Genomic DNA, 26,859 nt, shown 5'->3' with positions numbered 1-26,859 from the left:
TGTGACTCCCCCGGGTCGACAGGGTCTGTCCAGGCTGGAGTCTGGTCATCCTGAGCCATATCCACAGGGTAATGAAATTCTTCATTGTAGTCATACCTCATATCCTCATCAGTGCGTGTGGGTGAGTATGCAGAAGTGTCCTGGCCATGGTAGCTTACAGTCTCAAAAAGGACAGGTGATGTGGAAGAATCCCTTTTCTTTTTGAGTGGAATTTTGTAAGTTTCAAGAGGATTTTCTGACCTAATCTTCCTCTGATAAATAGTAAGCCTGCCAGAGTCGGGGTCGATATGGAGCTTCGACTGTTCATCATAGGAGGGCTCCTGGTACACAATGTCTTCTTCTAGAGAATGACTTCTTTTTCCGATCGACACCTTTTTGGACGTTTCGATCCCTGACTTCGGATCGAGCGCCTTAGGCCGTGCTGTTGGGGGCAGTCCGAATTTTATCGGTGGCACAGTATTTGTAGACTGACTGACCTTCTTTGGGGCTGGCGTCGTTATTGGTCCGTCCGATTTTGGTTTTTCGCCAATATGTTTTTGACCTTGCCTCGACTCGACGTGGTCCTTCGAGCCGCTCTTGGGCTTCGGCTCAAGGCCTTTGACGAACTGTGGCCTGTCGACTCGTTGCTTCGGATCGAGAACCTTCCGAGACTCGAGTCCCTTATTTGTGTCGCTGTCCGTAGACTTCGACCTCGTCGGTTCGACGTGCCTGACTTTAGGCATGGACTTCAGCGTACCGATCTTCGGGTCGACACCCCGTATGTGTGACCCCGCAGGGTCGTCGACACCTTACTTCTTTGTCGAATCCGATGGATCCGAACTCTTCGATCCTAAGACTGTCTCTAGCAGTTTCGGTTTCGTTTTCGACTCCATGGCTGTCGGTTTCGATTTAACCAGGGACTGGTAATGTTCGACCGCTGGCTCGTGTGATATATTCTTAGCCGGGCCGAGACGAGGGGCTATAGAATGTTCGTCATGATCTTGGCTAAGGCCTGTTGGCGATGCCTCGACCTGAGCCCTTGGAAGTCTTTGCGTGTCTGTTTCGGGCCACGTACTCACTGTAGGGCCGGGTTCATCGCTGGAGTCGTCCCTTACCTCGACGACGTTTTCATCCTCGACGTGTTCTTCCTCGTCTTCATAATAGTTGGAGTCATGCTCCGAACCGGGATCTGAGTGCTGTTCTGGATCATCAGTGTCGACGACCTCATCGTCTCCTTCATCGAAGATATTTACCGGGTCGGGCGCTGGCCTCATCATCGTCTGCCTCGCTTCGCGTCGAAGTCGAAGCGTCTTCTTTGACCTGAATCAAGCACAAGCTAGGCAGCTGGCCTCATTGTGCTCCGGAGATAGGCACTTGTTACACACCGGGTGTACATCGATGTGTGGGTACTTAGAGTTACAAAGGGGGCATCGTTTGAACGGGCTCCGTTCCATCGACGATCGGGCCTCTGATGTCGAAAAGGCCACGCGGCTCTCTTCGACGTCCTGTTCGAAAAGAACTGGAACAAGTACTCGACACCAATCGAAATGACAATACCGACGACCCCGAAGGCCTATTGGCCTTTAGAAAAGTTTCCGAACTGGAGTAAAGAAAGTACATCCGAACCCAATGGGGAAAAAAAACAATCTGAGGATGGAGAGGATGCCCATGCGCACAGTAGTCCAGGGGAGGAGCCACCTATCTCGTGATACTTCGAAGACTCTTCCAGGACAACAATGTGCAATCATCCGGACACAACACTAGACGGCGATCTATGCACAGATATGAATTCAGCAGCCCACATGCCTCGAACATATAGTCCTAAATGGGGCTTGAATACAGTGCAGCTCCTTGAACATTTGTTTGAACACATCCCAAGTTTTTCACTGAAACCTTTATTTACCTTACCTGTCATATGGAAGTCCATACTCCCCATAACCAACTTGGCAAGGCCCTTTACAGTGTATGTGCACTTGACCGTGCCACAGTATTGACTTTAAGGGCCTTTCCAGGGGTAGCCACAGGGAAGCAACTTCTCCAAGGTATTGAGAACAGTGCAGAGACATGAGGTGCGGGTAAGGACTGCTCTCAGCAGTGCTAGTAGGCAAAGGTGGACCCTTTGAGAAATTAAAAATACAGTCTGTCATAGAGTCTTAAAATGCACCTGAATCATTAAATTAATACAAGCCTTAACTGTGTTTTTTTAGGGCCAACTTATCTGAGATGAAAGGAAGTTCTCTCCTTGGGGGATAGAGAGGCATAGGACAAATATCTACACTTAAGCAAGGCAACAGAGTGAATGGTTGTTCTGGGAGCAGAGAGCACCCAACAGAAGGGAATGAATGAGCGCTGCTATGGAAAACAGCTGATTTAATAGATTTAACAGTTTAACAGCTTAGATTAAAAGGGAAATGCAGCCTTCTTTGATGACGTTCCGCTCCAAGCATACTGGACGTAGAGCAGGCTTTTGTAGAACTGATGTCATGTTTAAGCTAAAACATGCTCAAAGTGAACAATTTCATGGTAATATAGGCACTTCAGTAGTCTTTATCGCGAATGACCAATACACACAAGCTAGACAGGCTGATGCCTGAACTCTTTGAAAAAGCCCATGCAGGCGTGTAGGAAGGTAGAACATTCTACTTCTGTATTTTACTGGAATGCCTGACATGAGTTCTCCCACCCAGCTCTACTCTAATGCCTGAAGCATGTATGCACACATTCCATAACCTTCCCCAAGACCTTCATGGGGCTCACCACATGGAGAGGCTAGACCTGTCAGCTACTTGAAGACTCCATTCTTGATAATAGCGGCTGAGAGCTGCTTAACAGAAGGTCAGCTTATCTGAACTTTTTGTTGGATAAGAATAACTAATGTATTTCGTTTTTTCCTTCTCATTTTTTATTTTCGAAGGGATTTATCAAAGGAATAGAACACATTGGAAAGGGGTGGTGTTCCAGAACACTTGGTTTCTTTACAACTGCAAGAGATTAAGGGCTATACATACTGTTGAAGACAGTGCTCTCTATCACAAAGCACACCTGGGCACTCTGCCTGGCTTTCTGACAATGAATTGAAGTTAATTCTGAAGCAGTTTTCTTTGTAATGTTTGTGTTTTTTCTGAGCTGTTCGACTACTTTTTAATTAGGTGCACTAATTATCAAATTAGGTGCACTGATTTCAGTTTCCTTTCTGTACTCTATCCATAGCTTCAGATGTGGAGCGTGTCAATTTTTGGCAATAGTGTGGCGAACACTAATTTGGGACATTTTTGGTGGTTAAAAAGAAGCCACTCTATAGAATGGGAAAATGGGAGGGCGGTGAGGATTTGGTCTTTAGATACACTATTCACCAAAAAAAGAGCATTTTATTGAAGGTAAGTAATTTGTTCTTCTGATGGATATTTCTAACCACAGACTCCTCACCTTGGAATAGATACCAAAGCAGTGCCTTCTGACATGGAGGGTCTGTGCAGTAGACTCAGGCCGAAAAGTCTGGCTGGATCGAGCGAGTGAAATGTATTTCCACTTAGGTTGGCTGCCTAGGCAGAAGTACATTGGAAAAGTATACATTTATGCCCATGTTGCATTCTAGCAGATGTCAAACCCGGCACTCTGCATGCCAACATAGTGGGCAGCAGCTTTAGCCCTGGTGGAATGGGCTCACAGACATTTCAGTGGCTGATTCTTGGCCGGCATGCACCCTCTTTACTTTCTTTGCACTACAGAACCCCACAAAAAGCTGATTGTCTACTCAATTGTCCTTGGTAAAATGCATATGAAAGCCTAACTCCTTTGAGGCTCCTAAAGATGGACAAGGGTGGAGCAAAGAATAGTGGTATAGTGATGGAGTGCGTAACGTGGAAGGGAGTCACGATGTTCGGTAAGGAAGCCACCAGAGTCCTCAACACCAATTTTCTGGGAAAAAGCTGGTGTTGGTTAGTTGTACAGAAAGTGCCTGTAGGTCACTCATGCGAAGAGCTGATTTAATCGCATTGAGGAAGACAGTCTGTAAAAGTCAGGAGACAGAGCGAGCAGCTACGCATTGGCTCAAAGGGTGTACACATGGGAAACATCAATATCAAGTTATGATCCCACTGTGGCATCACCTACGGTTTGGAAGGGAACATGTATAGTGACCACTGGAGGCCATTGGGGCCAAAGTCAAAAACACAAGGACGTCCGACAGCTCTGAAGGTTCAATCTTGCGAACACCACACAAGGCCATAATTTTGTCCCAGTCGCCGGCATAAATGGATTTTGTGGAAGGGAGCATTGCAGTATGAGTGACATCCAGCACCACAGGTAGCAAAGTAAATGTATTTAATTGCTACAACTTACTCTCCATGTATGTTGGTGTAGATTTGTAGATTCTGGTGGAGGACCATGCCCTCTTTCAGAGACAGAAGGTCCTTGTGAAGTGGCAGTCTGATTGGAGGAGAGAGGCTCATGTCCAGGAATTGTGGGAACCACATTCTTCTGGCCCAAACTGGAGTAGGATGATGTGGGCCCGGTCATTCCTGATCTTATTCAGAACTAAGGATAGCAGAATAAGAAGCAGAAAGGCGTACAGGAGTCCCGCACTCTATTCCAGATGGAATTTGCCTACTAACTAGAGTTCTTGCAGAAACTCAAATGCACAAAACCTTTGACACTCAGCCGTCTTGTCGTTGGAGAAAAAATGAAGCCATGGTTCTCTGTCCATCTTGGGATGTAGACACCACTCATGATCTGCCAGATACTGCCTTTCAGTTTGTCTGTTCTCGCATTTATGGATCTTGCTAGGTGGTTCGGGAACAGGAAAGTGCCCTAGACCTTCAACCATCTCCTGAGGAGCAGAGCCTCCTGACACAGGAGCCAGGGTCACTCTGCTTTCTGCAGTACCACATGGTGGTGCTGTTGTCCTGCGCTGGACAGCAGGCCTTCATGGCCAGCTGAATGGCCTGCAACTCCAGCACATTAATGTGGAGCCGATCCTCCACCATAACCAGAGCTCCCTGACCTCCACCTTCCACTAATGGCTTCACCAGCCCATCAGGGATGCATCCATCATCAATGTCAGCTCTGGGAGAGGTAGCGAGAGGGGCCTGCCACTGGACCAATTGTGTTCAAACAGTTAACAATGCAAATCTTGAGTCTTCTCCTCTGAGACCTAGATGGTGTTGGCCACATTCCCCTGATACTGGAACTACTGGAACTTGAAGCTCCATTGCAGAGCTTGAATGTGCCATCTGGGATAGCTGCCGGGGAGTATACAAGAGTCTAAGAGGCCAGGAAGTCTCAGAGCTGCTCTCACCATGATCCAGGACGAGCCTTAAACAACTGGATCATGGCACACATGTCCTGGACTCATTATGGAGGGGGGTAAGTTTTGAACTCTGCTGTGTCCAGGATCACCCCAATGATTGAAAATACACTTCCTGCATGTCCAAGGACAAAATTCTGCTGCAGAGGTCCAGATGACCTGGGCCCTGAATTCGTCCTTCCACAAGAAGGCATTCAAAGGCTGAAGGTCCACAAAAGGCATGAGGGGCAATCTTTCTCTGGAACAAGAAAATAGAGAGTGTAACAATCCGTCTACTTTCCAAGTCCACTCTTCGTGGAGGTTTGGCCAACCCTGAAATACCAGGTGTTCCGGTTGGTGACCCGATGATGAAGCAAACCACTAGAATGAATAAACTAGTGGTGATGAAACATGCCACTAAAACACAGCAGTGGGTGAGGAGATCTTAAAAACGTGTTTGGCATGTTCAGGTTCCACTCTCCTTTGTTTTTCTGATTTTGTCTCTGGAAGCAGAGTGGATGTCCTGCCACTGCTTCTCTTCACCCCCACCTCTCCCTTTTTTGGTGATATGTGAGATGTTTCTCTATATACACCAGCCTTCTGGAATAGCCTCTAAACTTTTGCAATTAATGATGAAACTGTTGGCAGTGGTCAACAGCCCCAAGGAGTGCACTGGAGCTACGTTGACTTTAAAGTATTCCACAGCAGAGTCTACCTTCTTACCATAAAGGTGGGACCCATTCAAAGGCATATCCATTTGGGAGGAATGTACATTGCCAGAGAAAATTGTGGCTCACAGTCACTCATCTACAGACAGGCAGTCCGTAGAGTCCAGACCTACGTGGATAACATATTTGGACACATCCTGTCCATCATGTATAATCTCAGCCAAAGACGCCTTAGGTTTTCCGGGACTGACAGCAAGATCTCACTGGTCATGTCTCAAATGGTATATGTGTAGTGGCTCAGTAGACAAACAGCATTTGTGGACTGTAGTGCTAGACTGGCAGAAGAAAACATGCGCTTTTGAAAAGCATTTTATCTCTTGCATTCCGTATTCTGAGGAGTGGTTGGAAAAGGATGCACCTTACTTGTCGAGGCCTGTACAATAAGACTCTCTGGGGTAGGATTGTTGCGTATGTTATGGCTTTGGCGTAACTCTACAAGATATGCTTTCCCATGGACTTCCCAAGTGGACTTGGTTCAATGCACTAGCGATGAATGTGAAAGACAAATTTTTGTAGCATGCAATGTGCAATTGATATAGAAGTATGGCTTTTGGTACTAACAATACCATAAAGGGATGAGGGGCACTGTGGAAACAGTGACAAACCTTATTTCGTTAGACACAGTATCAATCCCACTGTACTAAGAAGAATGAACACTATTAACGTATTTATTACTACAGGAACAATCGGTTTCTCAGTACATCTACAATAACTACATTGAAAATCATAAAAAAGTAAGAAGGCATGTTATAAATAACGAGAATAAAATTAACATTTCTAGCATTATTAAAATGTTTTTAAAATGTCATCTAGTACGTATCACCCTAATGTTTACTTCTATGTGCTATACTATGAGAGCATGTAAGGCAGAGCAATTTGGAGTCCAGAGTTTCTTAGGGAGAAGAGATACACTGCATACCTTGTTGACCGCAAAGGCTGCCTTTATTGGCGGAGGCGCAAATACAGTGTTTCCCGTGAAGGGCAAACACACACACAGCAGTAGCAATCAGTCGATCTTCCTCCGGGGAATCCGCGTAATCAGCTTCAGGCGAGATGTAGCATCTGCAAAGTGTGAAGTGTGCCAGCAGTAGGTGAGACCCTCACTGGCAGAATCTCAGGCAATAATCTGGGCGAAGGACCTCTTTTAACAAATGGTTGGCTTTATATACTAAAACTGGAATTTCTGATATAAGTCCGGGAATTTCTGACATAGATTATGTGCATCAAGGTATGTGACCTATACATTTCCTTATGAACATATAAGGTAAAAGGATGTCAATACAGACTACATCATTTTGGTGATATGTCTGTATGTGTTCTTAATTAACCTTGACATAGTGGAAAGTAGACATTTGACCCATACAAATGTTGCATTGATGGTCGTAACTGTGTCATTAATCAAATGGTTTGACACTTTCACAGTTCTTAGACAGATAGGGTCAGGTGACATCTTGCTTTGAATGGCAGAAATTACAATGATTCTGCATAAATCAGGAAAGATGTTGACTCCTATTGTGTGAGAGAGGGAATATGGAGACCTCCTCTAGTCATGACTGAGTCGGTGCCTACATAAGATAGAGCCGGAGCTCAGAGACTTTTCATCAGGATGCTTGTGATATCTGGCTACCTGAAAATTCTCAGGTGGGGAAGAGCAAGACTTTGACTAAGCAGACATCAAAGTGTCAGTGGGTGCATTGGAACTAAGGGCTCAGAGGTCACTAGCCCAGGCTAGAAAAATGTCAGAACATTCGATTTGGTCATCTCGATGGAGGATAGCTGCAATTCTAGTGTCTCAGCTGCCCTTTAAACAACCACTGCCAGTAGGGCACTTTCTTCCTTTCGTGTCCCAAGTGACAAGTCACGCTGAGGTATTAAGCCCACCGGTTTTCTATTATTCAATGTATAGATCAACGTAGTATAATGAGGGGGAGCAAGCAGGTCCCTTCACCTTCATCATCATCAACATCTTGGGGTGCCCCTTTCTGGCATAGCATTTTTTTGTTTTAAATAGAGCAAACCCATCCCAAAGGTATTGGAGCAATTTATATAAGCCCTAGTTACATTTCACAAGGTCACATTCCTTGTTTAAGGCACAGGGAAATTAAGTGATATGCCCACAATCACAGGAAGCTGAGCCAACACGGAGACTTGAACCTAGTTCCACAGTTCCAAAGTCTGTAGCTCTGGTAGTAATGCCACAACCTCTACCATCCAGGACCAGAGTCAGAACCAAAAAGATAATTGAGCCTCTGCGGACAGGTGCAATATGGCTGAGGTCCTGGGTAAGAGTCAAGTTGCATGATGATTGTGAACCCAACTGGAGGCCCCTGGGATTCATGGGGTCTAAAGGCACACCAGAAGGAACTGGAAACACACTGACAATTTTCAGCAGTGTTGACAGCTGCCTGGGAAATTTGGAGAGTGTAGAGACCAACTGAGGAATCTGTTCAGTGACCAGAGACCTTGAAAAAGTGGGAATGACACTGTGACACTCTCACACCTTCTCTCTAGAGTCAGAATGGCAGGATGAGGTAGAGACCTGCTTAGTTTTCCTATGCCTGGGCTTGGATTTCAACTTACCAGAGGACTTTGAGTGCCAAGATGAACAGTTGTAGAAGTGTCCCAAGCCCAGGTCAGAGTCTGAGCCCGTGGTTTGGAGAGTGAGCAAGACACACACTCAAAGCCACAACTATTCCTTCACCTCTGGGTCTCAATTCACCTAAGGGGGCATAAGGCGGCACTTAGCACACAGCTTAAAGTTGTGTTCAGAGCCGAGACACCAAAGATACACCTTGTGTGGGTCCATCGAAGTATTTGGAAAACTGACAAAAAACAAAACAGGAATGGAAGTCCATACCTGCGTTTGAAGGGTCAGACAGAAAGGAACTTTTTACCTCTTGCAGTTAAGTTACAATCAGGGAGGAATGGTCTGGGTGGAGAATTGGAGGTGATGTGGAACTGAAGGTGATAAGGTGATGTGGAACTGAAGGTAATGTCCTGACCAGAGCTCTTTCTCTCTATTGTAGTGAAAAGAGATCTAAATTATAACAACCTTTAGGAAGAAATAGAATAGTAATGATCAACCCTCCTTAGTGTGAGGATTGATAACTTCCACAGAAATGGAGACTATAATACATGCCTGACTGAGTAGGTTGGTTCGTTCCAAGGAGACTATAATACTTCCAGACTGATGGGGTTTAACTGACATCTGATTGAAATACTCAGCCCACCTGAAGGAACCAGAGATAGTCAGGCCTAAGTATTTATGAAAGTGGGCTCTCTCTATGTTGTCTCCTCCTAGGCACCAAGAGCATTTATCATATTTCTTAGCAAATAATAACCTTTTGACACTCAATCAATAGGATCAAATACTGAGCTAAAGTTGAAGGAGCAGCAGTATATACTATCCAGGTGTTCCACTGACTTACATTCAAAGGCCCAAAGAGAAAAACAATAATCTGAGATAGCATGACCTTCATGGAAACTGACTTGTTCAGGAGGAAAGAAGCTGTTCTCCAAGATCCATGCCTTCAGATGTTGGAGGACAACTTTTGAGTACATCTTAGCAATAACATCTATCAAACTTATCATCAGATAGTTAGATGGAAGAATTAAGTTGCCCTTCATGTATATGGTTTTCATCACGCCTGCTTTCCAGAATTCTGGAAAGTTGCCAGATTGGGTTACCCATTGGGAATAAGGTCATAATTGTTGTGCCCACCAATGCACACTATATTTCAGCACCATAGCTGGTAAGGTGCCTGACCCAGCTGCTTTGCTTAAATTCTGGACTACTTCTCTAATATTTTCATACGTCAATCAAACTGTGTATTATCCACATTATAGGAAATCACAAAGGGCCATTTGGATGACTATACAATTTCAACAAACTTATGACCCACAGATCCTTATGAACTACATAAGCCAATGAGATCAAATACCTCTGATTTACTAATTGTCAAAATTTCCTAGAGTCTCCTGATAATACAGTCCCTCCAATTTCTGTCTAATTATTGTATTAAACATTATTTTCCTTTCCCTAATTAAGGTTCTATAATGTCTTTTAAGCACAATAAGAATGGATTTGAAATATTGACACAATTCTCTATTAACGGTTTCTGGATTTCCTCAAGTAACTTTTCATTGTTTAGCACAATTTATTGAACCAACCTTTCCTGGAAAATGACGTCCTACCTCAGGAGTTAATTATATACTACTATTCCCTTTGAAGGGAGCTTCTAACACTATTTTCTCAAAACTGTGCTGCACCAGATCTTTCTATCCTCTAGGGGAAATAAGGCCTTTCACAATAGGCTGCACGATTTGAAACTGAGTCAGTATGCGACAGGTCTGACCACGTTCAAACACAATGGAGAAATATTAAACGATAATGGGAATTATATGCTGAATTGGAGGAACAGAGAGAAAAGGCAGTGAAATCTGTAGCAGCCAATGATCATTGACTCCCTTATATAAGACTTAAATCTACAAAGACTTCAAAGCTGAAGACATGTATAAAAATGGCAATACCAATTTTGAATTAACAGCCTTGGCAAAAGACTTCAAATTATCTGATTTAGCCAATTACATTACCATTTTTAAGTGAAATTAGATGTTGTCCCCAAATGTTTAAGTTCCACTAAACTACCCCTTAAGCTGGGTTTTAACAAAGATTTCCCAGTAGGCTAGAACACAGATATTTAATAAAAAAATTGTAATGGAGGGATCTTGCACCTGTCCTGCTTCAGCTATCTGTTTAGAAAAGGGATTCTTTTATTTCTTCTTCTTGCTATGGGTCCGAGCCCTCCTTACATGTAAAAGAGCAGTTTAAGAAAGAATCAGGACCCTATCCTCTCTTTTTTATAATCATTAGCCAATAAGAGACATGCCCAGATGATTGTGAAGGAGCATTTACATCATTAACTGAATCTTGTTTCTCACAGCAAGTATTTTCTAATGAATGAAATAACAATGGGATATGTTATCATACACAGTTTATGATGGCTTTCAATAACTTAGTCTGTGTATTTTCTCTTGACCATTCCTTGCATACAGGTGCACAGTGGATTACAACAGGATTGTGTGCTGGCTTGCACCTTGTTTAAACTTTATTTGACTGATCTGCTTGCCAAATTATAAGATACTTGCCTTGCATCAGCAGAAGAAGAAGATGAATAATTGATGAAAAAGTTGGTAAGAGCATGCAAACTTGGGGATAAAATGGATATGAATATGGATCATTGTTGGGGATGCTTGTCTCTATTATGCCCTTGCAATGGGAAAAACGGGTGAACATTAGATCCACTTGAGCCCCAAACCAACCCAGACACCACCAACCTTGCTAATAATGAATCCACTAAGCATGCAGCAATTTACACACAAGAAAAGAAAGAAGGCTCAGGACCTTTTCCCACAAGGATTGAATATGTAGCATCCACTTTATAGAGCTCCAGGTTGGAAAGTTCTGAGGTTCTATCAAACTGGTCACATAGACTCACTGCCAATACACAAAAGTGGTCAGATTGATCTTGCGTTTTAAATGAAGATTTCAAATATTTGTATACAAATTGGTGCATTGAGGCTGCAAGAGACAAAGCTACTGGTTCTGCAGACTGTAGTCACATTAGCTACTCACTGGATCCTTTGCACCCCCTAGTGTTTTACCCATCCTGGGTCTGCCCAGGATGCACTTTCAGTGAAAAAGGCACAATTCCTCAGCAAACAGCAACATGATAAGCAATTAAATAAGCCACAACTTCTTAATGTGCACAAAAGAAAGATAAATTCCCCTCTTTAACTGCTCATAACAACAATTAAAGGCCTCCTTAGCTTCTTTTGCTTTTGGGTGGGAATCGCACCTTTCAGTTGACAAGACACTCTTTGAAATCAAGGCTCGGAAAAAACTTCTCAGCTCACGTCCAAAGAGGCGCTTACTTTGCTCCACTCAACATGGGATCTTTGAGATGAGGCTATGAAGCCAAGAGTTGTGCACAATACCACATTGTCCCTTTCTAAGGCAACTATCCCACAACCCCGTTCCACCCCAAATCCTCTCCATACCTGGACAAACAAGAGTACTGATGCAACTCAGAAGTGGAGCAGTGTGCTGGTGCCCTCTCCCTGCCAACGTGCCGCTCCACCACCTGGCATCCTAGCCAAGCTCTAGGGCATATATGCAGCCTTAAGTGCTATCCATTTTTGAGCCATCATTTTACATTTTCCCATTTTTCTATTTTTTGTTTTTATTTGCAACTCTATTTAATTAACACCCTAGAATTGAAAATACATTTAACGATGAGATTTTACTGATTTTAGTAATGATGTTCTTTTTCTCTCTTCTGTTTCTATCTCACTCTTGTTCCTCATCCCAATTTGTTTCCTCTCTCTCCCTTTCTTTCTTTCTCTCTATCTTTGGCTCAGTTGCTCTCTTAGTCCTCACACACATCCCACTATCTCAGCCTATATTCCTCTAATCTGTTTCTGTAAAATGTTGTTGGCCCCTTTCTTCCTTGGTCTTCATCTCTCTCTTCAGAACACCTCTTCATCACTTCGAGCTCCCTCTTTATTCTTCTACCTTCCTATTGAAATCCTCCTCTGCTCCTTTCACTGAGCCGAACACCCGCTCCCTTTTCTTCCATATCCTTAGACTTCATTGTTCTCTATTACACTTTGTCTCCCTCATTCATTCCATAACCTTGGCCCTATAGTGATTATCAAGTTGAATTCTTTCCCTTGTTAACCTGTTTTTTGGCTTTTATTTCTCTCTTTTCAATATTGACATCCCAATTTCTTGGTTTCGGTCTTTGCCCAGGTGTTATTTACCATGCCTCATTTTGCTTTAACCATTTTTCTCCAAAGAGAGAATTAATTGAAAAAATTCCCTTCTCAATGTTTTCCATATCCCCTTCTCAATGCTTATTTCTCTTGCCATCTTCTCCTGTCCCTCTCCTTTTCCTTTCTCTTATACAGACTTCACGCTGGCTTAATCTGTCTCTCTATCATCTTCTCTTTCTCAGTATTTCCTGCCCTCTCACTGACCTTTAGTAACACTGTCTCAAAGTCTTTCACATCTCTCTTTATTCCTCTTTGCTTCTACACATTGTGATTCAGAGTAGAAATGCTTTCTTGCTCAATCTTGAAGTTCAGATTGAACCATCTTCATTCATTTAGTGTTAATATAGTGAGTTTGATGGGAATGCATCAGCTCTTTACTACAAAGATTAGTGACATTTAGACAACCAGGATCTTACTGAGCCAGTTTAGAAGAGACACAGTTAGCCTACGAGGTAATAATTCAGCTCGAATCCCTCGGCTCGCTCTCTTCCAATATGTACAGTTTTTGCACAATGTCATGTTAAACTGAGTAGTGGCACTAATAGTTTATTCAGTATTAAAAAGATTCCTTAAACATTCCTTCTTGACCTTTTAAGATTTCCTAAAACTATTGTAAAAAGGACATGCTTTACAATCTAATCATGTGTATCAGGAACATGTTTTTTTATTTCTGTGATGACAACATCCGCTTCATTACCTGTTGGGCACCGTACAAGTACAGTACGAGGGAGTCGTGTTCAGGAATAACACACCACACTTTCTGCCACGGCTTAGATTTCTCATTATATTGAAGAAAGCCACAAATTATGCTATTTTTGGAGATTTCAGCTGCCTCAACCTACAGAGAAACAAAAGTAAAGCCTCTTAAGAGCAGACACGGCAGACCTGCACAAGACAAGAGAATTGGCCACATTGCATGAAGTACGCTTACATTTCTCGCCCAATACGATTTTAAGGTTTCATTATAAAATAACATATGCTACATGATTGCACTTTGGGATGAATAGAAAACAGATATGTAACCATGAGGAAAATTACTCATCTGCTTTTGTCTCACAACGTTAGGCATAACCCAAAATAAACATTTGCTTTTCTCTATGAAAAATTAAAAAAAGACTTAATTCAACACATCAACATAAAGCAACAACTCACCTGCAGTAACTCTGATACCATCCATGTTGTCTCTCGGAAGACTGTCACTTACACACAGAGGTAAGTTTTCACTTTATTACTCTGACTCGCTATCTTGTACTGTCCCCTCTTGGCAAGCCAAGAGATTCTAGCATAAAGTCGGGAGATGTGGTAGATTAAAAAGCAACGACCATGGAATTGTGGCTCCTAACAAAGTCTCATTTGAAAGACATAGTCTGCATTGGACCTAAGCAGTCAAACGGGGCATGAAATCAGTGCAAGCAGGATAAGAACAATTTATGACATAATTCCTTCCTCAGTCAAAGCAATGACAGGGCTCAGCCCCTGGGGTTCGTCATCTCTCTTGAACACCTGCATGTTGCAGCTCTCAGAACACCTGTCCTAAACTGAAATGATGGAGTCACCATGCAACCATGATATGCACAGTACACAATGTATCCGTGAGTGAGAGATAGAGGGTTTGAGGGATGGTGTGTGTGAGAGAGAGAAAAACTGCAGGGGAATTGTCTGTGGAGTCCTCAGACAGAAGAAAAGTAGGTTGAAGTGGGATCCGATGATTTGAACGAATTTAAAACAACTCAAACATGGAATTGCAGTAATAAATGTCAACAATATGACACCTTTCCTCAGATACCTTAATGTGGGTGTTTCACGCTTGATGTTCTTTTTATAAGAATTGCCATTAACAATCTACTTTGAAACTGAAAGACCAAAAATAAGAAATTTGCTAATATTCACATCACTGAATTTTGTTTAGTAACGAAGAGTACCCGAGATAAGAGTTAATACAACCCTAAAAAAGCGAAAACCTAACACTCTGCAAAGTCCATGTCTGCTGATTGTTGGACTTTATTAATGCAGTTTAACGGACGAATAATGTATTGTTGGATTGGTCTAATCATACTACAAGTGACACAATAAATTCGATCCATATTGGCACAAAACCAGAGTTCAAAAGGACTGTTCCCATTAGATGTTTTGTGTCCCATGAAGAAACATACACACAACATGACATTATATTTTCTCAGGTTCTTTTCATTGCTATAGAGTTAGGTGGGGACTGAGTACTGCCTTGTGAAACTTAAGAGGAGAACAAACAAAGGCACCGATTGGTGTGTACGCATACATTCCTATAAGATTTTAGTCTTTCATGAACTAAACGTACAAATACTAACATCCTTCAAATTAAATATTTCTTTCAAGAGAATAACCTATTGCACTCTGTAACCTTCTCATAAATATTTAGGATGCTATGCTGGACCTAGTAATCTTCAAAAAAGACCACAATCCCATCTATAACAGTGTTCAAGTTGACTGGTCTGACTCCTATGCTATTCGCTATAATTTTCTTGATGTATCTATGCCCAGGTGAACCAAGAACATAAGAGACAAAAAAGGTATTAACATCCTTTTTATATTAAAGCTTTAGATATGTAATATTTGCGGTGGACTTTGCACCACAAGTCAATATTAAAAATCAACAGTGTTTGTATGAAGGGGATTAAGTCTAAAGACTGCAGTTAGGGTGGAGTGCAGGATTCAGGCACCCATAAACCATTGAAACATAGAAACAGATGTATATCTGCGATGCTTACAAAAGCTCAAATCTAAATCTGTCAAAGCTGTATTTCTCTGGTACCGATATGGATAGTGATACATTCAGTATTACTGCATTGATTGATTTGCAATATTACTTGTAATAGATTCTCTTACCACAAGATAGCCCTTCTTTTTCTTTTCTTCATTGCCCATGGAGCCAGTAGTTAAGAAATTATGGCAATCTTTGCAAACTTTGCACATTTTATTGCCGTCGTATTCAAGTGCAGCTTTGTAATCAGAACATTTCCAACAAACAACCTTAAATAAAACAAAAATACGAGGTGAAAAATTCAGATTTATGGAAGACAAATTACAACTACTTGTTTTTGTTGCCCTAATGAGTGAGTGAGACATAGCTCACTGCACTGCTGAGTTCTCTCTGGCAGGTTGAAGATTCTCTAAGCTGTAAAAACTGTGAGTTTGCAAATCTCTAGAACATACTACTCTGGAGGCAGTTGTCTCAGATGTCTGCCACATACAGCAGATACCAACAGGAAAACGATCACAGCATGTTTAAACTGTTGTTCTAATGTGATTAGAGATGTTAGAATTGGGGGGGTCTGGTTGGCGCAAGTATTCGCTTGTGACAAGCAGGGACCCTCTCCTCTAAGTCAGGGCGAAGGATGACCCCTTAGAATTACCCTTGCTCACCCTCTAGGTGCGTGGCGTGAGCAGCCAAGGCTATTCTTCAGGCGTTTCTGGGTTAAGCATTTGTAATCACACACACAGTAAATGTACCAATCCCCCCACAAATGGACACCAGACTGTGAATATGTAAAAATACGTTTTCTTTATATAAAAATATATCTGTGCAGGTAAGACTTATCACAAGACCAATATAACGACTTTAGCTTAGGCCACAAGATTGTAAAATAATGGCAATCCTCTTTTGGTTAGTACGCTATTTCCTTCTTAGTCTCTTTTACTTAAAAATAGTTCTCTAGTTCTTAAGTTGTCTTTACGGTCTTTTCAAATGCTTTTCCTGGGATTAATAGTTACTTGATGCCCCTTTTGGATGCACTGGACGCTTCGTGGCGCTTCTGTGCGCTGTCCCCGGTGAAATATAAGCGGCCCTACCGCGGCTCACGCATCTAGCGTGAGCAAGCGTACGTCGCGTACGGGGCACTTCTAGAGGCACGAGGCGAAGCAAGGCAAAACCCTGGTATAAGCCGTACTCTTCTTGTGCGGCTCGTACCACGGGGGGGTTTCAACGTACCTGGCCCTTTTCAGAGGGCTAGGGGCACAGGTTAGATCCCGCAGGCAAAAGTGCTCGACTCCTCCTAACAACAAGCGCACTGCTCGGTTCTGTGGGGCACAGCGTTACAACATGGGATTTCTTCTCAAGCAATCCAAGGCGCACAGCTAGATGACGGGGAAATAAAGCGTTGCGGGCTCCGAGCCCGTTGTGCTAGCGCCGTACCTTCAGACCACAGTTCTCTTTCTGGTACGAGTCGTACATGGGGAGTGCGACTCGTTTCTTTGGCTGTGACTTCGGATCTCTTCTTACAGCGGGGGTGTGCCCACAGGCAGGCGCGGCCCACGACCTCAGTAAGGACGGGACTGGGGTCTCCCAAAGGGGGCGGCACGGCTTGTGAAGTTTCTCAGGGGGGTGCAGCAGGACAGCAGGGTACGCTCTATCGTACGGGCGGCTGTCTCGGCGGGGATCACCGGCCGCAGAGCAGCCCATCTTGGCCTAAGAGAACAGGTAGCCTTACAATAGTGAAAACAAAATTGACTGTAATTCACTATTAGGACATGCCACACAAATCAGGGCATGTCCTACCTTACACTTACAATGCACCCTGCCCTTGGGCCTACGATAGGGGTGACTAATATGAAGTAAAGGGAAGGTATAGAGGCTGGCAAGTGTGTGCACTTGCCCAGCCAGCATGACAGTACCAGACTGCCCACAGGTTCTGCAATGGCAGACCCTAGACACATTTTAAAAGGCAGCTTCTGTGGGTGGCGCAACCAGCGCTGCAGGCCCACTAGCAGTATTGGCATTCACAAGCCCTGGCACTCCTGGTGCCCTTTACTGGGGACTAAAAGCGGTACAAAAGGGGGTGGTAATGGATGGGGCATCTGAATCAATCAAACACTCACACCCAGTCAAAAGATCTGGGTTTAATCCATCACCGTTCTTTAGCCCACTCTGCCACCCCAGTTCAGACATGGCTATATGCAAATCAGTCTGACCCTGTGCCTCATGGGAACAGTCCAGCCCGAACTGCCAAGCCATGTCTTCCCTGGACCGGAAACAAGCTTCCGAGGACCGGTTTCTGGCATTCCAGCCGTCTTCAGCCCGGCTTGCTTGAATCCAGTGGCAAAGTGAGCAAGGGACTCGCATCTGAGCATACCCTGCCACACTTATGGTGGCCAAAAGCGGTACAAAAGGGGGTGGTAATGGATGGAGCATCTGAATGAATCAAACACTCACACCCAGTCAAAAGATCTGGGTTTAATCCATCACCGTTCTTTAGCCCACTCTGCCACCCCAGTTCAGACATGGCTATATGCAAATCAGTCTGACCCTCAGTCTCATGGGAACAGTCCAGCCCGAACTGCCAAGCCACGTCTTCCCTGGACCGGAACCAAGCTTCCGAGGACCGGTTTCTGGCATTCCAGCCGTCTTCAGCCCGGCTTGCTTGAATCCAGTGGCAAAGTGAGCAAGGGACTCATGTCTGAGCATACCCTGCCACACTTATGGCGGCCAAAAGCGGTACAAAAGGGGGTGGTAATGGATGGAGCATCTGAATCAATCAAACACTCACACCCAGTCAAAAGATCTGGGTTTAATCCATCACCGTTCTTTAGCCCACTCTGCCACCCCAGTTCAGACATGGCTATATGCAAATCAGTCTGACCCTGTGCCTCATGGGAACAGTCCAGCCCGAACTGCCAAGCCATGTCTTCCCTGGACCGGAAACAAGCTTCCGAGGACCGGTTTCTGGCATTCCAGCCGTCTTCAGCCCGGAGGCAAAGTGAAGAACTCCTTGGGAAGGGGAATGGTTTTCTCAGAGTATAATGGGGCTGTGGGGGGAGGGGCGGAGTAAGCGGGATGGGGGATTTAGTCGAGGGCAGGTAGACAGACTATAATATGGAAAACCCGTTGTTAATTCCTCATAATTTGTTACAGGGAAGTGGGTTTAACCGGGACGAGAGACAGGCTGGAGTATGAAGGACCAGGTGATAATTCCTCCTCATTGTTAACAGAAGTCGCTAGCCAACCTATATTCAAAGAAATGGATTGTATCTACAAATAAGGCCAAAGGAGACCTACACTATGATGTCTGCTATGCGAAGTGTGAGTGAACCCTTGAAAATTATTCATGGAGAACTCACTTTTGATTTGAAACAATAAAGATACTGTAAAGAAATGTATGTTGTAATAATTACCCAGTGTTGTGAAAAAAACATATCTTGAAAAATGACTGATATCGTTAAAAGAGAGAGGAAAACCAGCTAGAGGGGTAAATGTATTCGTGGAAGAATAAACTTTACTTTTAGTTTTCCAATCCTAATTTGACCCATGGGATCTTTATAACGCATAATGCATCTTAGATTATACACGGTATCCTCACTACTGGGTGTGAATTCAGAATTTATAGAACATAATACATGTTGATTACCATTGGGTGTTGATGCAGAATTTATACAACTTAGAACAACCTCACAATTTCCATTAGAGTCCTGTCCATCACAGCAGGAAGGAATCATCCAATGGGAAAAGTAGAGCAGGGAAGCAGGTATTTCTTGTTTTTCGGTAGTGAATCAAAGGAGAGAATGTGAAGCACCGCTCCATGAACAGAATTCTCTAAATCCCTACCAGAGTCACTGACCAGCATTTCTTTAACTTGATAGATATTCTCAATTCATAGTGCCCATGGAAAGGGGTCATGACGGACAACTGATACATAGGCTACCATGCTTTTTCAGCACTTGCTGAAATAGTGCTCAGTTCAAAATAGTTTCCGTTTAGTTTTACAAAACTTTACAGTATTACATATCAGTCCATTAGCTTCCCATAACAAAGTGCAATATAATAAACCAAAGAGGTGTTGGGTTCACGGTTACTGACATTACACGATCATGATGTGGTAAGCTATTTTCATTCTACTCTAATGAAAATGTTGCCACTAAAAGTTTGCTTTACTTTATAGCACATTGGTATAGTGAGGCTAAGGATATAGGGGCTTTATTGAAAAACAAAACTTGCTGATGCTCCCACTTGGACCCCTTCCACGCTTCTGAATTACGATGAAGGAATAAAAACAGAGTAAGACAAGCTGTATGGCATTTAAAGAAAATAAAGTTTCAGGAAAATACAGCCTTCCATAAAAGAATATTCACAGATTTAGGGGGTCATTATGATGGCGGATTTCCCGCATACTCCGGGCCGGCGGAAGCCACCGCCGGCCCGGAGTATGCGGGAAATCCGCCGAGGAGGCCTGAAAGACCCACCGCCAAATCAGGATGGCTGGTGGGTCTCACAATCTGTCCGCCGCTTTTCCGCCGCGGTCGGAAGGCGACCACGGCGGAAAAGCACTAACATGGCAGGCGGTGTCTATCAGACACCGCCAGCCATATTAGGATGTAGGGAAAGTAATGCTTTTCCGCGGCGGCTTTTCCGCCGTGGAAAAGCATACGGACAATCACTTTGGGGGCCCGTTGCGGGCCCCCTGGGTGAAGGTTGCGTGGGGGGTGCACATGGGGGGTACCTATGGTACCCCCCTGCCTTTGCGTGCACGAAGCGGCAGGCACCGCGCGGTGCCTGCCGCTTCGTGCACGCAAATGCACAGCTTTCGTTTATTACATTGCGGCGGGTGCTGCTTCAAGCTGCACCCGCCGCAATGTAAAACATACAGTATGTGACCGCCAGGGTGGCGGTCACATCCTAATTGCCATGGAGGGACCGCCGCTGCCCATGCGGACGGTCCCTCCTACTCAGGGGTGGCGGACGGACGCAAGTCCGTCCGCCATCCTAATCGGCCCCTTAATGCTGAACAATTTTAGAAGGGACTTTACTTTAAAAACGCAGCTGTAATTTCAGCAGCTTTCAGAATAAGCTTTGCATACATTCAAATAGAGAACGTATTGGATGAGAGAAAAACATAGGTAAATCCTATTTTGTTAAGATCAAGTGAGAACAGACGTTACAATATAAACCCCTGATAGTTTCATAGATAGAACATTCACACAAAAGAATTTCTGAAATCTGAGTGTTAGACTTCGGGTCAGAAACTAATCTTAGCACTGTCAGTGTTTGACCTTCTTGTAGTTTCACTGCCCTGTGTGATAACGCCATGTGTCATTACACCATTCCTTTTAGGTGTGTTTGGTGGGCTGAGTGGTTGTTTTGTATGGAGCTGGATTGTTCTGCTGACATCATGCAGACAAGCAGCAACCTGTGATGCTATAACAGAATGTTTCACCACATTGCTAATTAGCAACCGCATATATAGTGCAAGAAAACGTATTCACTTGAAGGCACAATACAAACATGCAACACACCTTCATAGAAAATTAACATACTTAGGAAAATAGCTGCCTAGTTTAAATGTTTCTCAATGGAGAAATAACACAACAATCCAAAGTTTAAATGTTGATAGTTGCAGGCCATTTGTGATGTGAAATGGCTGAACATCCCTTTTCAACACCTCTTAGAAAACAACTGTTAAAATAAGATGCCGGAGTGCATTGATGTGACGTAATAACGCCTTATAGCACTTAAGATACCCAAGCAGTGCTAACCGTTAATGAGCTACACATTATAGGGTTAAGTTACAAATATTGGGGTGCAATAAACTTGATGCAGTCTGAGACAAGATGACCCTCACCGACATACTTTCCTAAATTATAAGGCCTACTGATTAGCAGAATAAGCAGTGCCATCACAGAAAGATGTAGGTCTGGCAGATGAGGTACCAGGTCTTTCTATGTTCAAAGCCCGTATGTAAAAAGTGTTTATTGCGTACTCAAAATGGACATTGCATTAACAGATGTCTTTTAGTTGCAAGGTAAAGGACGTGGAAATTTGACAAATATCGTCTACTCATCTGGTCTTGGTTGCTTATAGGGCCACCCGTTTTTTCAAAACCATATTTGTGAAGTAAGCACACTGTCTTATATTATATGTCAAGGATTTCAAAGTACACAGAGGCTCTACAATGTGGCCAAGAAAAATACTGATCTTTTTATTATCACTGGTGCATACTATATGTTATTTTTTACCAGCTAAATATTGTCTAGTTATCCCACAATATGCCCCAATGCTTCTTTTGGTAATTGTACTGCGGACATTTGGTTTATGTATCAATCTATTTCTGTATCCAGTACAGGTTCTACCAAGTTGACAAGAGTTTCTTTCTTTCTTTAGTTGGGTACATGTATAAAGTGTTACATTCTCTCTCTATGAGTCTCTTTGTGCTCCCCAGAGGACACTGTCTAGTTGGATTAGGGTTGCAGGACAGATTACTCAATAGACCACGGGCCTAAGGATCTTGCCAGGACACGTGTTTACTTTTCCTAAACCTACTTAATATACATAGCGAACTACTACATCAGAGTTCTGAAGCTGCAAACCTGAAAGATCTTCCACCAAACCTCTTGGTTTTGCTTTGTGGGATGGCGAGTAGGGCCAAAGGTTGAGATCACAGATCTGGATGGGGGACATACAAATTCCTTATTCAGAAAAGAGGGGTTGTTATTGTTTTAGCTCCTGTTAACCATTAGCTTTGCTTATAAAACAAGCAAGCAGCTTATCTTGACAGATACGAGGAAGAGCTCTCAAACTTCTGCTGATTGAAAATGAGCCTCACAGTAGGATTCTGATTATTTGTAGTTAATTCACTCTCATCTTGGGAACCCCAGGCAGATTTCATGGCAGAAGTCCAATCCAGTCTGCACAAAAAAAAAGCATTCACGACTGTAATCCTCTGAGAGAAAGACAAACAGGGAAATATAGGTTTTGAAATATGGAGGCTGCAATGTAAAGCTTTTCTCACCACACAAAACTGGGCACTAAAGTCCAAATGAGTCAATTAGGATGACTGAGTACCGGACCATCTTCATTGGAGCAGGGCAGACGCAAGGATGCTGGCCACAGAGTGTCTTTCCATAGAGTTTTTTGAGAACACCAGGATATCTTTGACTTGAATGTGCTGAGTTTGAAGACGCTCATACCAATCTATCCCATTAAACTATTCAGTGCTCTTTAACCCCTTCCGTGCTCATGACGAGCTGAACTTGTCATGAGTTGCGCCGCTCACATGCTCATGACGAGCTCAGCTCGTCATGTAACGCGGCTTTTAGAAAAAAGCCGCACAGCGCAAAAATAACTGCCACACGCATGCGGTTAAAGCCTGTCACTAAGTGTTGATTTCCTCTAATACACTGATCGTGTATCATGCACATAAACATAGCAGGTAACTTGACGCCCATGAAAAGAGTTGCCAGAGGCCTTAGGTTGAGGTTTAATCGAATGTAACGCTCCATTTTGGCACTTTGGGCTCTGAACTATAAAGCCCCAGTTGAAACACTTGCCTGTGAACAACTCGGAAGGATAAAAACAAGAAAAGGCCATAATCCCAAGCCCCACTTCACATAGCAGATGCAAGTGGACTTGGTGATTGATGGTACCAAAGGAGCCCGAAAGATAACACAACTGTCCTTGAACCACTTTTGATTTGCAACATTCTGAGATTGCTCACCACAGAGGAAGCCACTAGCCCCAACCCTAACCCTGGGCGAAATCCAGCTTGGAATTCATCCAGGAGGTGATTTATTCCACATACTGTAGCAGTTCCATTTGTGACCACTCTCTCTCAAAATGTTACCACTTATTGGAGCAAATAAATATGGCACAAAATACTCAGGTCTTTAGTGTTTCATTTTTCTCTTTTTAGAGGGATTTTTTTTAAGCTCACAAAGTACCAATTCCTAAATCCAGGAAGGAATGTATAATCTCCATAATAAAGGGAACCATCTCAATTCTGGAGTATAGTATATGTGCGGGGCAAACAAACTAGGAGGAGCTCACTGGCCTGTAAGGGCTTCATCATTGTCTCCGGAAACTTCAGTAAATTCCGTGAATTTATGGGAGCTGCTTTATGCACTCACAGTATTAATACTGATAAACAACTAATAACCACATCAGATGAACACTAAAACAGCACTATATAAAATTAGTTAAAATTAACATCAATGTAGCCTTCCAATCAAAAATCGATTTCAATCCCACCGGATTTTTGGGGATTTTCAATCAATGAAGACTGGCTCAATAACTTTTCTCTGCAACCAGCTGTCCTCCTATGGTTAAATGTAGTCAGTGGAAAAAGCAGGAGACAGGCGTGAGGAACTTGTTGGCTTCCAGGATGGCCGTGTACAATAAATAAGTCAACAAATAACAATGTTTTCAATGAGTTGCACTTCATTTAAATTCTTAACTGTTGGATTAGGTGGTTGCTATTAGGCATGCACTACAGATATATTATTTTTTTTCAACAAAAACACAGAGTGTTATGTCAAATTCTGTTATCACATACTGAGTGTTTTTATATGGTTTTGCAAAACTACTGCTTAACAGACATAGTTTACTTACAGTATGTGTATTTAATAGTCATGTACCATACTGAAGCCAGAAGGTACCGATATGTCTTTTCAATGTTCACACATTAAAAATGACAAAGAATATACTAATGTTTACAGCTTTTCTACACTTGCATCGCCTAGGAATTTGTTTGTGTAAACTCTTCTCACAGCCTGCTTTGGTCTGTATATTGAGTAGTGTATCATCTTGTTCCCACTGCTTACACTTTAGCACACTATTAGTGATATGGAGTACACACAGTATTATTTTATGTCAAGGTTTTGCTCTCATCTATACCACAGCATTACCAGACCTACCTTCAGTGCTTTTCGGCAAGTGATTCAGTGAGCGAGTTGTCAGTACAGCGTTCATCTCAAGGTATCTTCATGCCAGGACTTAATTAAAGAAAGGACAGTCCACCCTCTATGAGTGGCCAGTGGAAGTCCATGCTAACAGAAAAGATTAAGTTTGACAGCCTTGCAGATAGTAGAGTGGTTAGCCACCAGGATAAGCACAATCATCAGCTGCTTCTACAGCTGTCAACCTGCCACCCAGATGTGCATGTTTAAAATGTGGGACAGAGAGAAGGGATGAGAGACCTGAGTGGAAAAACACGGGTTAACATGGTGGTAATGTCAGGAATGGATACGTCTGGATGCATCAATAGACGGGACAGTGTGCAAGGAAGAACAGAGTTCCTTGAATTGAATATGTTGGAAACAATGGAAGCAATGAAAGTTTCTGTCAGCTTCAGAAATCGGTTTGCTTTGTCATTTCATCCTGCAACTTCTGGATCAAGCACACAGAAAGACTCAAGGAGTAAATGCTGGCACGATCTATGCCTGAGAAGATTGCCACTCCTACTACCAGAGCTCACAGGTGCTGCGGCACAAATGAGAGGGATCATTCTAAACAGCTGTATCTGAAAGAATCAAGATGCTGAAACAGAATTAAGCTCATGTTTTAGTTGAAGTCTGTATGTTTAGTCTGTATGTAAATAGAACCCATGACCATCAACCTTGGCAATAGGAGATGGCACCAGTCCCTGTTTCAATGAGCTGAAAGCAGAATTCCACAGACTGCCCTGGTCCAGAATCAGTTTGTTTATTTTGATGAATTTGAGCTTCAAGAATTTCTGCTCATCCAGGCCTAGATAGCTGAGAAACAGGCTGGGAGAGTGTTCTGTACCTCAGTTGGAGGGCAGGTAATGAGCAGGATCAGCTGAGTTTCACTAGCAAAGGATAGTTTCAGCGACACAAGATTTGATAATCCTGAAAAAGGTTGCATGTAAACATTGAAACGGATGGGAAACAAATAGGAGTCTTGGCAACTTTACGTGTGATCTCTTGTATCAAAAGGGAGAACTCCCAAAAGACTGTTTGTGGCCGTACAGGGAGGAAGAAACCAAAGACCCCTTACAGGTTGAATGCCATTAGACAATGTATTAAAATGGTGCGATCCATTGTATTGTATTACAGGTGGTGGAAAGGAAAGGAATATTAGACCTACAGTGAGGCCCCCATTTAACCCCTTCTAAGTTCATTTAGCAGGGTGACCAAAGAGGTTTCCATTCTTATCCTAGGATGAAAGCCCATCCGAGAACATCAAGAAGGTCACAGATATCAAGATCCAAGAGCTAACATGCAAGGGAGTTTTGCCTGAGCTTAGTGACAGCTGTTAAGAGGCCGTACGTTGGAGCTAAGTAAATATTACTAAATGCTAAGCATAACCACTGTTTATGTTTTCTCAAAGTGACTCAGACTATAGTCCATTCGCCCTTGTGCAGAGGGAAGTAATTAGGTAAACTTGCAAATCGGATTTCAACTTACTTTCCCACAAGCTCGACAATGATGCCTCCTTCGTGTCAGCGCATTAAAAGGCTCTTGGCATTCCTTACACATGGTCACTTCATGGTCCCGTACCCATCGTGGAGCCCTTTTTCCAAGCTCAGCTTTCTAAAACATAATAATACATATCTGTTAGGGAAAAAAATTCTAAAACTCCAATAATATTACATTTCTGTCTAGAACACCAGCAACATAACATTTTTAGGAAAAATAATTATTTCAATTGCTAACTACTTAAAAGATTTCATTCCCCTGCTACTACCTCTCTGGACCAAGATAGTAAATACGTTCCTCCTTCAAGGAATCATTCAAGGAGACATCCTGAAAACTGGTCAGGTTTCGCCGATCCTAAAGAAGATAACAGCTGACCCCTTGGACCTAAATAACTATCGGCCGATTTCCAACATATATACGCTAGCCAAACTCCTGAAAAAATGTGTTAACCTACAGCTGAACAAACACATTAATAATTTCAACTAGCTTAACCAATTTCAATCTGGTTTCCGAGCAGGTCATAGTACAGAATCGGCCATGACTCACATAATTGACGACGCTCTGAAAATCTTGGACCAAAATGAAGCTTGCCCTCTTCAAACACGACAACCTGCTGGAACTACTTAAACAAATAATGGGTTTGTCTGACTTTGTATATAATTGGTTCGCCTCCTTCCTTCGAAACAGATCCCAAAGATTAAAAGTCAACCAATCCCTGTCCAATCCTTTGCCTGTAACTCTAGGAGTTCCACAAGTCTCTTCTCTCTCACCGACCCTTTTCAATCTTTTTATGGAACCTCTTACTGATCTTCTCAGCTCCACCAAGATTAATTTCCATATGTATGTTGACGACAC

At 43.1% G+C, this 26,859-nt stretch overlaps 1 protein-coding gene across 6 annotated transcripts in view; it reads right to left on the bottom strand.

The window, feature by feature from the left end:
- FGD4 (FYVE, RhoGEF and PH domain containing 4) overlaps positions 1–26,859 on the bottom strand; it is a 749,528-nt gene that overhangs the window by 16,916 nt on the left and 705,753 nt on the right. For all 6 annotated transcript variants that reach the window (XM_078673796.1, XM_078673797.1, XM_078673800.1 and 3 more), the window contains exons 14-16: positions 25,993–26,118; positions 15,691–15,834; positions 13,523–13,663 (exon numbers count right to left, since the gene is read on the bottom strand). In XM_078673796.1, coding sequence (XP_078529922.1) covers positions 13,523–13,663; positions 15,691–15,834; positions 25,993–26,118 — 411 coding nt within the window. The remainder of the gene's footprint in view (positions 1–13,522; positions 13,664–15,690; positions 15,835–25,992; positions 26,119–26,859) is intronic.

This window comes from Lissotriton helveticus, chromosome 1_1, assembly GCF_964261635.1.
Source record: "Lissotriton helveticus chromosome 1_1, aLisHel1.1, whole genome shotgun sequence".
NCBI classification, from domain to species: domain Eukaryota; kingdom Metazoa; phylum Chordata; class Amphibia; order Caudata; family Salamandridae; genus Lissotriton; species Lissotriton helveticus.
The sequence above is the reverse complement of the archived record's forward strand: the minus strand, read 5'-3'. Positions and strand labels throughout refer to the sequence as shown.